The following is a 12739-nucleotide window of genomic DNA, read 5'->3' as shown; positions in this document are numbered from 1 at the left end:
ATCCTTAAAACTGACAGACTCTGTTGCTATTTTATTAGGACCTGATCTGCAATTCACTGAAACTTGGCCTCTACCATTAATCATGCCAATGGAATTTTCTAATCCAATTCAATAGCTGCCTTTTAGAATGCTCACTTTAACTCTTGAAGGGTGGAATTCTCTCCTTTGGTTTTCCATTTTTTTAGATACCACCCCATTTCAAGGTGATTCGCTCAGCCCCTTTTTTCAGCCTTTTAAAAGCTGAAGTTCCCCAGAGACCCTCCCCTCAAGTATTAGGAAGCTTTGGCTGCAGAGAGCACCTATCATTTTGAGTGCACAAGCAGAAAGGGGACACTTTATCATAGACACAGCCATGCTGTATGGATCCTGTGGGCAGGAATGTGGCCAGGCCACAGGAAGAGAATTTACAATGTCTTCACTCTTTTTCTCCTTGATGTGTCTGCTCAACTTTCTCCTCTCCAGACTGTTCTTCACATACTTGGCTGGATGAGGCTGCCCTCAAACTCCAAACTTTGTACAGTCCTTATTTTTAGTGAAATATTTAAATCCTCAGGCAGAGACTTTTTCAGGCCCAATTTCAAATTACCAGGAGACAGAGAATTGGCTCCATGAGCCATGAGCAGAGATGGGGGACATACACGACAGAGATGGGTAATACAGAGCACAGCCCTGTGTTAATGAGCGTCACAGGGAAGGAGAAAATTGAAACATGTTTCTATAAGACTCAGACAAAATGAACCAAGAAGGAGGCAGAGGTATAACGAGTGACTGATGTACAGAGGCAAACAGCACAGGCTTCAGGTTCAATTCACACAGATCTGAAAGCAAATGTGCCTGTTCTCTAGTCACGTGACTTTGTGAACTATGATTTAAGCTCTCCAAGGCTTACTTTTTTCAGGAGGCACATGGGGATGATGAATCATCTACTTTGTAGGACCGTGAAAAATAATGAAAATGTATGTGAAAAAACTTCCTATGAACTGGTTTAGATTGACTTCTTAGTGAATATCCTTAAATATGAGGAAGGCCTGGCATCTGTGGGCATCCTCTAATTTTAAGTTTTCTGGAGAAGAAAATAATCTTATTTAGACTTAACATATTGATACAAAAACTAACAGGCTACCTAAAGGACCCTTGAAAGCAGGTTTGTATAGGTGATATCCAGTCATCCTAGGTCCAGCTCTACTCCCTTCCAGTGGTAAAAATATATAATTCATTGTTCTTCAGAACAATGGAGACAAATAGTAACTTTCTTTGGTATTCATTTAAGTAATGAGTCATATAGCCCCTGGCAAGGACAGCTGAGAGAACTTTCAAACCACAGGATCTTTCCAGCCCTGCTCAGGCTACAAACTTTGCCTGGACTCCCTTCACCCTCCTCTAAGACACCTGCTGTAATCTTGCTGTCACTGCTCCATGCACCAGTGGCACCTTGTGCTTCCCCTAAGACAATACTCAACTTGCTTTACTGTAATTCCTTCCTTGGGTACCTTTCCCGCTAAGTTACTTGCTTGTTATGGGTAGGGCCCATGGCCTGCCTTCTTCAGGGACACATCCCGAGCACCCAGAACATGAATGGGCATGAACCACGTAAAATTTCTTGAATGAGTGACTGAAAGAATAAACCTTCTTTCCAATTGCTCAGATCCCATCTTCTCCCTGAAATTTCTGCTTCTCCCAGAATTAACATCCTTCCTTCCTCTATCCTGCAGCCTAGCTTAAAAGGTGTTAAAAAATCATTTCTAGATGCTGTTTTACTCTTTTTGAAAAGAAGGAAGGAAAGGATTAACTGAGGAAGAAAGTGAATTCAGTCTTTTTAAACTATTAAGGTCCTACTAGACTTAATTCCCACCTGATTGTAAATATCGTCTGATCTCAGCCGGCCAATGACCATGCTGATGAAGGCTTCATTGATAGGCACTCTCTGGAAATAGCTCTCAGGATAGCTGGGTGGCCTTTTGGCTCCTGGTTGGCTGGAATAACCTGTACTTCGCAGCAGCTTACAAATATCATCCATATTTGAATCAGCAGAAGATCGGGCCGCACTGTCACATTCACAATGGGAAATAAAACCACACACGTTAGAAACTCGCATGTCCCCAAGTCTGTAAGTATTAGTCCTAAGTAAAGTCAACAATTTCTTTCCTAAAATCCTTGAGGCTGGATTTATTTCAGAATATAGTATTTTTCAAATATATGAAAATTACATGATTTGATCATATGCCATACAACACTGCAGCAGGATTCAAGTTGACATACCACAATTGACACACGTTTAATAGTTCTGGAGTAAAATTTATAAAATTCACAAAATCAAGATTAGTGAAACTGCCTCATCTCTGTTCTGAGTAGGTTCTGACTCTAAACAATTTCAGGTCAGATCAGCTTTGGCTGCTAAATGTGTGACTGTGTGTCTGTACATTCATATATGCAGATTTCTTCAGGGCTCTTTGATTTTCAGAATTATGGATGAAGAACATAAAACCAAACAAACATTATACAAATTAAAAACATTTTTTAATTATTTCAATTTAAAGTGGTATATATTTTAACTGGCTTTTCTTGGCATGCTGATCTGATAAGGATTAATAAAAATACCTGAAATTTTCAGGGTAGAAGAGTGAATTCTGAAGGAAGTGAGGTAGACTCAAAGAATCTTGGACTTGAGCTGACCTGCTCTTTGATGGAAGTACCTCCTTCACAACACTGACCTGCAATCGCTCAAGGTGTCTTCAAAAATGGGCACTCATGTTCTAATGAATTAGCTGTGTTGCCTAAAGGGACAATGTCTGTTTTCAAAGCTGGGCTTGTTAAACAGGCATTTTTTTCTTCTCCTTTACATTACAAATTGCTTTCACTTTTCTAGGTACTTTCAGAAATGTAGGCAAGGTTATTCAAGTTTCATTTTTAAAAACATGGATGTTACAACAGCTTATGATCAAACCAATGTGAATGAATACACACACTGGTAGATACTTCCTTCAGATACCAAAAAAGCTGAAAAGAGGCAGGTGAGGTGAGAAGCCTCAGACGAATTTATAGCTAAGGAGACAATGTTACAGAAAATATAATGTCTTGGGGCTGGGATTGTGGCTCGGTGGTAGAGTCCTTGCCTAGCACAGGCGGGACCCGGGATCGATCTTCAGCACCACATAAAAATAAAAAAGGCATTGTGTTGTGTTCATCTACACCTAAAAAGTAAATATTTTAAAAAAAAAGAAAATATAATGTCTTGAATAATCTCTTTTCTGTTCTGTTTCTCTTGCTCTTTTTATTTTGTCCTAATTTGTAAGTTTGAAAATGTTAATTTTATTCCTCATTTATTTAGCCCAAGTTCTTAAATGATTTCTGGTTACTGACTGTTTCTTTCCTGAATCTATTTCCTGCATGGACCTTGTGTCTACTTTCTGACTTATTTATTGAACTGTACTCTGGATAATGAAAATAAAAAGTTGGTGAGGGGCCTTCTGTTTTCAAGACTCTACTTCCTGAAGACTCACAGTTCTGAACAGACACACACAACACAAGATCCTGGATGAGCACTGCATGTTGTTTTTGTGTCTATGTATATATGGGTGAGAATTCAGTTTCAACCTGATCTTGAATGATAACTTTTCAGTCATTGACTTGAAATTGACAACAGAAAATTCATTTGTTTATGTCTTCCGAGAAGGCATATTTGAAAACTTAGCAAATACAGAAAAAACAGTCCGTAAGACTTCCATAGTTCTTTGAAACCTATCTTTGAGATAGACAATTCAGAATTCAGATTCCTTTTTTAAAAAGTTGAGTTACTATGATAGACATGATAATCTTTTTATCTCTAATAATCTATAGTACTATTTTTTATATATACAAGTTATTTGATGCATAATCATTTACTATGATGTAAAATGTTAAGTAACTGCTATATTCCTACATATGTTTTACATTCTATACCACATTGCCACTGTTCCCAGTAGTATTATGAGCACATACACCTCATTTCACCAGTAATGGGGTTTGGGGTGTGCAAGCTTAGCTCAGGGATACCTGTATCGATAGTAAGAAACTAGCATTCTCTCTCTGACTTCTCCTTCAATCTTTTGGTCGATGACCAGCAGCATAACTCCATATAAGTACAGGGCTTCACACTATGAAGAGAAAAGATAGTGGACAACTCGAAGGAGTATTCATTTGTAAGGAGCAAAGATGACAATGGTGAAAAAGACAGCTTTGATTTAATTGGCCCTTTATACTTCAAGGAAAATGTAAGTTTTCTGCAAAGGGTTCTCACCTTCCATGCAGAATGGGCTTTGAGAATTTACTCAAAACAAATTTTAATTCATAGTGATTATCTTTCCATTGGCTTATTTTTTTAGATTTTGCTTGGGATACCAAAGTGAAATCCCAGTATTCTGATACCTCTTCATCATAAAGTCATTCACATATTTAATAACATTTTTTAATTGGTTAGTATGTACTAGGTACCAGACTAGATGTCTGGGATGCAAAAGGTAAAGAAGATAGAATTCTTTCTAAGGAAGTTCATAACCTCCACATTATAATTGAATCCTTTATTCATTTATAATTTTATTCACTGTTTATGTTCTAAACTCATGTATGAACTTGCTAGCTAAAAGATAATTATCAGGTTATTGGCTTCTTTTTAAAGAATGACATTTTGTATGTGTTTGCGACTTATAGGGGAACTAAAAAGTTTCTGTTCTTGCATTTCTACTTTATGTGTTCAGAATTACTTACTAGAAGTTGTTTTCCATCTTCATTGAGAAGCACAGTTTCTAAGGTTTGCTGAATATAAACACCTTCATTGAGATCATCTAGATATCTAGAAAAGAAAACCCAGAGCAACTTATTCATGTACAATAGAAACTTTAACATCTTTGAAGAAGGAAAGATTTTTTAAAAATAAGGCAAGGAATCAGACATTCTGGCTTTAACTAGTTTGTGGCCCTTCATGCTCTTAAGAACCGTAGTGTCTTATGATCTGTAATTCAGTGATTTAGGGCCACAAGTTGGTATTTATAGTTGTAAATGTCACATAAAAGGAATATTGCTTAATCCTGATCATGAATTATAAGTATCTTAGGTGTACATAGGAACATTGAAAAGTTGTTTAAAGGTTAATGAATAATAAACTCTCAAGAATTATAGAGAGTCAGAAAGTGAACTTACAAAATAAGCAAGTTCACCCCTTTTCACTTCTATATAATATGCTAGAGTATGATGAAAAATCTAGAGGGCTGAAAGCTGTATGACTTGGTATAAACCAAGATTATGATACTCCCAAGAGCAGGATATTATAATAAAACCTGGGCCCTGTCAGGCCAGAGTGAGATGGAAGAGCTGACCAGAGCGTGAGAAAGCTCAGGGAGGAGACAAGGGGCTTGGTGTGTGGTTTTGGGGGATCTATAATAGTTTCAAGTCTTAGGAAGCCCAGTGTCCCGGGAACGAAAAGAATACATATGGCATAAATGAGTAAATTTTACAGTAACTCAGAAAAACGTACATATTCTACTGGGTCCCTTCTCCCTCTCACCTATTTATTAACAGAATGAGCTATTTACTGAAGTAATCAATACCTGTTTAAGTCTACAATATATTTATGTACACTTTGAAATGCTAAATAAAATCTGGTCACAATTTCTATGTTGTTTTCCCGAAATTCTTCATCTAAATCCTGGAGCTCCGGCTTAGCTTCCAATTTGCTTTCACATAACTCAGGACCCTAAGGAAAAAAAAAACCCAAAACACAGAGACATTTATGTGAAATACCAATGAAAGTGTCCTTGTTGGTAACAATCTCTAAATAGTATTTTAAAAATTTGTTCCTCTCTTCTTTTTTTTAATATTTAGTTTTTAGTTTTAGGTGGACATAATATCTTTATTTTATTTTTATGTGGTGCTGAGGATCGAATCCAGTGCCTCATATGCATGCTAGGTGAGTGCTCTAACACTGAGTCATAACCCCAGGCCTGTTCCTTTTTTCTTACCTACCAAAAATTTAAAGCAGAGCAAAAGAAAGTAATGAGGACAACAGAAGCCTAGATACAAATCCCTTTGAAAGAAATGAACTTGAATTGCAACCAAGATTAGCATGCTTTTAAGTGCGAGTATTTCACTTCAAAGTGAAATACATTATGCCAAAATTATCTTTTAAAATTTTATTATATTGCTTTCTACACAATGCCTGCATCTTATTTTCAAGTTGAAGATAATATTAACTTTGGTTCAAAAGTTGTCCTCTTTGACTCTTTCTCTATAGTTCCCCGACCTCTTAAGAATGGTTCCCAAAGAAAAGCATGCTTTTAGAGAAAAGACAGCAATACAGATGCAATAGAAAGAGAGAGCACCTTAAAATAGCTGAAATCGAATATAATATCTCCATATTTCTGTTGGTCAGCTCGGTCTTTTAACCTGAACACAGCAGGAATAAACTCGGACAGCCTCAGCAGCTCAGCGATAATGGCATTGCCACAGGAAACGATCCTCAGGATTGCTTGGCCACAGAGGTTGTTCTCAGCCAGGAAGTCCAGCATCATGAGGGTGACTAGCCAGCCCAAACCTGGACAGCAGGAAGAGTTAACTGGCTTCAGAGCTAGGGTCTGTAGAGCATCAGATGAAACCAGGTTTGCAGACTGACTGGCTACTCCATTAAAGAACCTGTATCCAAAAAAGTAAAGTGAGCTAAATCTCTATTTTTTAAGGAAGCATGTGTGTAGACTTTTGAAACACATAATATTTTTCTTTCAAATTCCATAAAAATATAACAGATAATGAATTCTTGATATGGGGGGAAGGGCATTATCCTCTATCCTTCATGTTTGCTGTGTGGACTGATTTTGCTAAGTTAACACTCTAGGCCTCTTTCCCAGATCTTTATTTACTTCTCATGAGAAAAGATAGGATATAGTTCATCAACTCATCTCTGGGCAAGAAGGAGTCATGGACATTTGTGATTCCAATGTACCCTAACTGCATGAGTTATTGCCCATGGTTTGATATTTTAGCAAATAACTGCAAATACTATAAATAGAGCTCTGGACATCATTTTGAGGAATTTTCCCAATGGAATTATAAGATTGGGTATAAACGGGTCCAAGATTCCTTTTAAAATTACAAACGCCAGATTCTACAAAATCTTGTGATAATTGATAAATGCTACATCAAACTGGTCCAAAAGTTTCATATGATGCAGCACTTAGGCATCTGGCACTGCTAGCTGAATCAATTACTCATTTCTTTTGTATTCCAGTGCATGTCTCAGGCTGGTTAGATCATACTTGCATACTAAATACTGCAGTTATATCAACAGGCCATTCTTCTGAAAGTTCCTGAAGGCTAGGATCAATTTCCTCTACCCAACTGCTCCATGCTAAGTACTTCTTTGCCTGGGTGGAGATGAAGATGTTTAAGCACATCACCTTCTAGTACAGAGGTTCTCAAGACCAGCTGTATAACAGAATCATCTAGACCTTAGAGTCTCTGCCAATTAGGTTATAGGCTGCCCTAAGCATCTGTTTTTTAAAGAAGCTCCTCAGATGATTGTGATGTGAAGTCAGTATCATAAAAGGAATGGAGGGTGGCTGGAACTTGTGCAAAACTGAAGCAAATAAATAGGAAGTGAACAATATTTATCTAAGCATGGCAAGTGCATAAATCACCATAGAAAGGTTTTAAGAAGTGATTTTTGCTCCTTCTAGCAGCTTGAAATAGAGTTGGGAAGACAAACCCAGAGGGGGGAAAATCAGAGCTACAGTGCATAGCCAAGGTAAAGAACAGATAGTCTCCTGTCAGTACAGGGCTTTACTAGTAGTCTTCTGTTGGGAAAGGTATTCTGCTTGCATTGTGTGATCTAGTAAAGTGGCATCTCCTAGGAATGCAAGTGCAAGAAGGAAATCCAGAAGCTAAAAGACATATTTCAGCAGATAACAGTTAAAAACTTTTGTATGACAAATGCTTTGGAAGACAGAGGTGAAATGCAGAGGGCAGACAGGATTGATTTCTGAAACATGCAAAGGGATCTCACAAGCTGATAAGGCAGAGCTAATAGCACAACAGTAAAATGGAGAGGAGTACAAAGGGGTAATTCACGAGGAGTAATCCACATGACAACTCATGAAAAACTCTTTAATTTACCAGGAGTGAAGGAACCATGAATTAAAGCAAGTGCCCCTAAATAATTTTACTTATATTAGATTGGCACTGGTTAAAAGAATAGTAATATTTCTCTAGGTAGGGATTAGAGATGTACGTTATTGATGAAATGTGAATTGTTAGTCTTTTTGTGAAATGAACCAGCAACATTTACTGAAGTTAAAGATGCACATTCTTCTAATCTAGTGATCTCGTGCTTAGAATTCTACCCTCTGGAAATAAAACACCATCACTTAAGGATATAGGTCCAAAGATGCTTCTTGAAGCATCACCAGCATTTGGAGACAAAGTAAATAACCACTATAAGAAAATGTAATTAAAGCAGCCCTTAGCAAGAAGGAATTAGAGGTCTATTAGTTGACATGGAGGATTTCTGAGAGCTGTTTTATTGAATGGAAAAAGTAAGTTGCAGAAACAGTAAAAAGATGTTCCCACTTTATAAAACAAGTAAGATTTAAAAGCCCTATATCTGCCATTACAAACAGAGAAAACATACAAGAGTTGATGGAGGGGAAACAGGGAAAGAAGGACAGTAGTAGCCAATTAAAAATAAAAATAAATAAAAAAGACTTCACTGGGAGGGGTGGGGGGCAACAATCATCAAACAGAAAGCCATTATGAACACATCAAAATCTGAGCATCTCATGGCTGCCCAGGTTGTATTTTCTAAGCATCTTCTGTATCACAGAGACAAGTCAACAAAACTGCTGATATCTCTTTTCTTAGTGTCCTCCCATAACCAATGTATAGAGAGCAGGGGTGAAAGAGATGACGGAGGGATGGCCCAGGGACAACAAGGGAACAAAGTGAGAAGGACAAAAGCTAAATAATTCCTTGCACTCTAAGAGGTTTCAGAAAATTCTGGGAGTAGGTAATTTTATCAGTCTATTTCTTATTCTCTTCTACCAGATGCAGGCACCCTCCTTATGCAGGCTTGTGTGCTTGGCCCTTCAAGGTCATTTTTCTTAGTGCCGAGGATTAGAAAAGCAACCTGATCACGTTACTGTGGTAATTAGTTTTCTAGATATGGCTACCAACAAGTCCTTGCTATCTAGTTAGTCATGCTGTTCCTGGGGAGGGTGGGTCTCATTCCCCTTCCATTTGAATCTGAGCTTGTATGTTAGTCTGCTAGGTCTGCCATAACAAAACACCAAAGGCTGGGTGGCTGAAACTACAACATCTATTTTCGCACAATTCTGGAGATTAAAAGTCCAAGATCAAGGCTTGGCAATGTCCTTTTGTTCTCTGGGAGCTCTGAGCTGCCATGTGTGATGTCTGGCTATCTTGCTGGCGAGATCACAGGTAGTGTTACAGCGCACAGGCTGTGCCAGAGAAAGAGGCCTGGCATGCAATGGAGAAGACTCAAGGAAGCCAGCCCACAGTGAACACAGGTGTCTCCAAGTGGCCCTGGCTGAACTGTTCCAATCTGCCCACCTCTTTGGGCTTTCCTAGTAGAGGTGCTGGACATGCAAGGAAGAGATCATTTTGGAAATTCCTGTCAAGCCAGTCCTCTGTGCCTTGTCCAAATTCCTAATCCACAGGATCATGATACATTTTTTTAAAAAATGGTTGTTGTTTTCAGCAAATAAGTAGTATGATAATAAACATGATGGAGCTGAGGTTGTTACTGAGGTACTTGATTTTCCATAATGCTATGGGATATTGTTCCTGCCTTTGTGTAACAATGGCAATGCAGATACTTTCATACTGTTTACGCTGATTATGACATCTTCCCTACAGGAATTGTGCCACTTGTTTTACTTTCCAGAAAAGACAACAGTGCCTGAAAACTGATAGAAATAGGTGAGGAAGCAATTGTTAAGAATGCTCATATGTCAAGTATAGGAGGTCCTTGTTGAGGACTGTCCATATTGAGGAATGCTACAGAGAAATAAAATAAAGAAAAAGGTTTCATAAGAAGCAGTGGAAAAGGTTTTGATTGTGAATATATCTTGAAATGATACAATTAAAACTCAGGAGAGTTTTTAAATTTTAATTTTTTTTGTGATGCTGAAGATCAAACTTGTGAAGGTTTTATGCTTCACAAAATTTAGGGCAGGGAGGCAGCTCAGTGGTAGAGCACTGTTTGCCATGAGCAAAGCCCTGGGTTGTTCAATCCCCAGCACCCACACAAAAACAAAAACCAACAGAATTTAGCACTGCAATGACTATGCAAGATTTAATGGACAAGAATAAATCAAAGTGGATTGCACCAAACTGTGATTTTGACAGTATAATATCTTGTACTTCACAGCTGACTTTCAGAGCACGATCTTAATCTGTAAGTTCTATCATCTCAGATATGGGACACTTAACAAAAACTTAAATCGAGCAACAAATATACCACTTATCATAGTTTTTGAAAGCAATGTGTTTTTAGAGTTCTATTCTTCTGAGAAAAGTAATAGGTGAACCATTAGAACATTTGAAAACACACACACACAAATATGCACTTCATACATGTGTACGAAAATAAATGAAGGATATATAAGCTCAAAATCATAATTTTCAATCTATTTTTCAAACAGTGGACACTGGTTGTTGAAATACTTGTAGAACTGAAGACTTGGAACTTGATGGGTTAAAAATGGCAATTTTTGTGAACAGTTTTCAAGGTGCACTTAATGTTAGGTCAGTGGCAGCGACTTGGTGGCGACTTAGTGGCAACTTAGAACAAAGTGGCCTGAGCTGCTTTGAACATCAATCAGATGCCAGCAGAAACGCCTGTCAATCAGCCAGATCTCCTGACTAACGCCTGTCAATCAACAGGACCCCCCTGGCCAATCCTGGAGTTCAGCCATCTCCCCTGACCAACTCCAAGGGGGCAAGGGACTCTAAGAACACTTTTTCCGGTCCCAAGCCCTTCCCTTCCTGCTGTAAGCCCCATAAAAGTGCAGTCCAGTCCAGCTTCCACGTCGTTTCTCTTCAGACCCTTCCCCTGTCCCCTCTGTGGGTCTGATCGAGTTCCGCCCAGGAGTGACATCTCAATAAAGCCTGTTCAGCGGCCCTTTTAAATCTGCCTCCTTTGGCTGCATCCTGCCCGGCTTGATCTGACACTTCATTTCACCAATGACGGCTTCTCCCAGTTCCTTTTCTAATCCGCATCTTCTGAGGCAACCTTTGTTGCCCTTCTCCCATGTTAATTTAGCTGAGTCATCATCTGTCAATTTCCAGGAAGCCCTCAGCACTTTTCAGTTTCAGGAAAGTCTGCATCTTTCCCAACATTTATCTTTCGCTTTGCCATGATACTGTGCTGTGTCAAAACAAACACTGTATTTAGGAAGATTGACCAAAATAAGAATTCAACTGCATAGAGACTTTTGGACTTTTTGAACTTTTGAGCTACTTACTTTGTAAGTAGTCAGTTAATTAAAATGTTGACAATGACAACAGTTCATATGTGATCATATGAATGATAAAATAGGTAAAATATGTAAAAAGAGGGGGAATCCTCTATATACAGAATCAGGACGTGGAAAGACTGTTGACAGTGCAGGACAGGGCTTCCTCTCCAGCCACAGCAAAAATGCTCCTTGGAGCTTCTCACATGAATTTCAAGTTCATTCCCATTGTTAGCTACCTAGTGTGGTCATCTATGACCTGGAACTGGGTGTGTAATCCTTAGAGATTTTCTTTTTAACTTTCACAAGTCTCTATGTTGGTTCAACATTTGGAAATGTCTTATCTTGCTGGGATGTTATGGCAACAACATTAACAGCATTTCCCATCAGCCTTCTTTTATTCTATGGAGGACAAAGGGGTCAGATTCTGACTTTCCTATCCCTTGAAACCAGCATAGACGTGTAGTCCAGTTTTGACCCAGGAGATTTAAGTCTATGGTGGGGAGTCTAGGAAATATTTTTTACCTCCTGTGTCAAAGGGAAGGGGATGTGAAGAAAGATCTCTCTTTGCACTATTCTCCTGCTTCTTGCCATTGATGTGGTCCGATGACCATATGATTCCTGGAGCTGCAGTAGCTGGGACCAAGAGGTGACAAGCCTAAGGGGAAAAAGCTCAGAACCTGCAGACTGGTGTGGAAGGACAGAATCTTAGTTTTTGTTGGTGTTACTGAACTGCTGAGTAACTGTTAAATTACACATCTGTACATATCTGTAATCCTTATTCAATGTATTGCTTTGTGGTTTACCCACTATTCATTGGGTTATCTGGTGAAAGCATTCTTAGTGATACAAATCATTCATTCAACAAGTATTTACCCAGTAAGGACTATGGGCAAAGCACTGCTTCAGGATCTGAGGCTATACCAGTGAAAACAAAACTAAGTCCGTGTTATCATGATGCTAACATATTCATGGCAGTGGGAAAGAAAAAACAAATAACTGGATATCAGGCTGTGATAACAGCTGTGAAGAAAGGCATGGTAACAGGACAGAGCAAGGATTAGTTTACATGGAGAGTTTGGGAAGGCCTCTCTGACAGGATGATATCTGAGAAGAGATCAGGAGGAGAGTAAGCAGTGAGGGTGTCTGGGTATGACCCACAGCTTCTAAGTTGGTCCCTGAAGACCTGCCTCCTGGTACTCATGTGCTAGGTAAGTTACCCTTGCATGTGGGCTGACTTA

At 38.7% G+C, this 12739-nt stretch overlaps 1 protein-coding gene across 3 annotated transcripts in view; it reads right to left on the bottom strand.

Annotated features, from left to right (window-relative positions):
• The window catches only part of Washc5 (WASH complex subunit 5), a 57334-nt gene that overhangs the window by 41389 nt on the left and 3206 nt on the right, over nucleotides 1–12739 (bottom strand). The window contains exons 2-6 of one of the 3 annotated variants that reach the window (XM_005316161.5): nucleotides 6354–6663; nucleotides 5583–5728; nucleotides 4744–4828; nucleotides 4033–4133; nucleotides 1853–2045 (exon numbers count right to left, since the gene is read on the bottom strand). In XM_005316161.5, coding sequence (XP_005316218.2) covers nucleotides 1853–2045; nucleotides 4033–4133; nucleotides 4744–4828; nucleotides 5583–5728; nucleotides 6354–6542 — 714 coding nt within the window. In that variant the 5' untranslated portion in view covers nucleotides 6543–6663. Of the gene's footprint in view, nucleotides 1–1852; nucleotides 2046–4032; nucleotides 4134–4743; nucleotides 4829–5582; nucleotides 5729–6353; nucleotides 6664–12739 lie in introns of those variants that run through there. The other 2 variants (XM_040293671.2, XM_078016724.1) reach the window with 2 other exon arrangements.

This window comes from Ictidomys tridecemlineatus, chromosome 7 (genome assembly GCF_052094955.1).
Source record: "Ictidomys tridecemlineatus isolate mIctTri1 chromosome 7, mIctTri1.hap1, whole genome shotgun sequence".
NCBI classification, from domain to species: domain Eukaryota; kingdom Metazoa; phylum Chordata; class Mammalia; order Rodentia; family Sciuridae; genus Ictidomys; species Ictidomys tridecemlineatus.
This window is presented reverse-complemented; position numbering and strand designations above follow the sequence as displayed.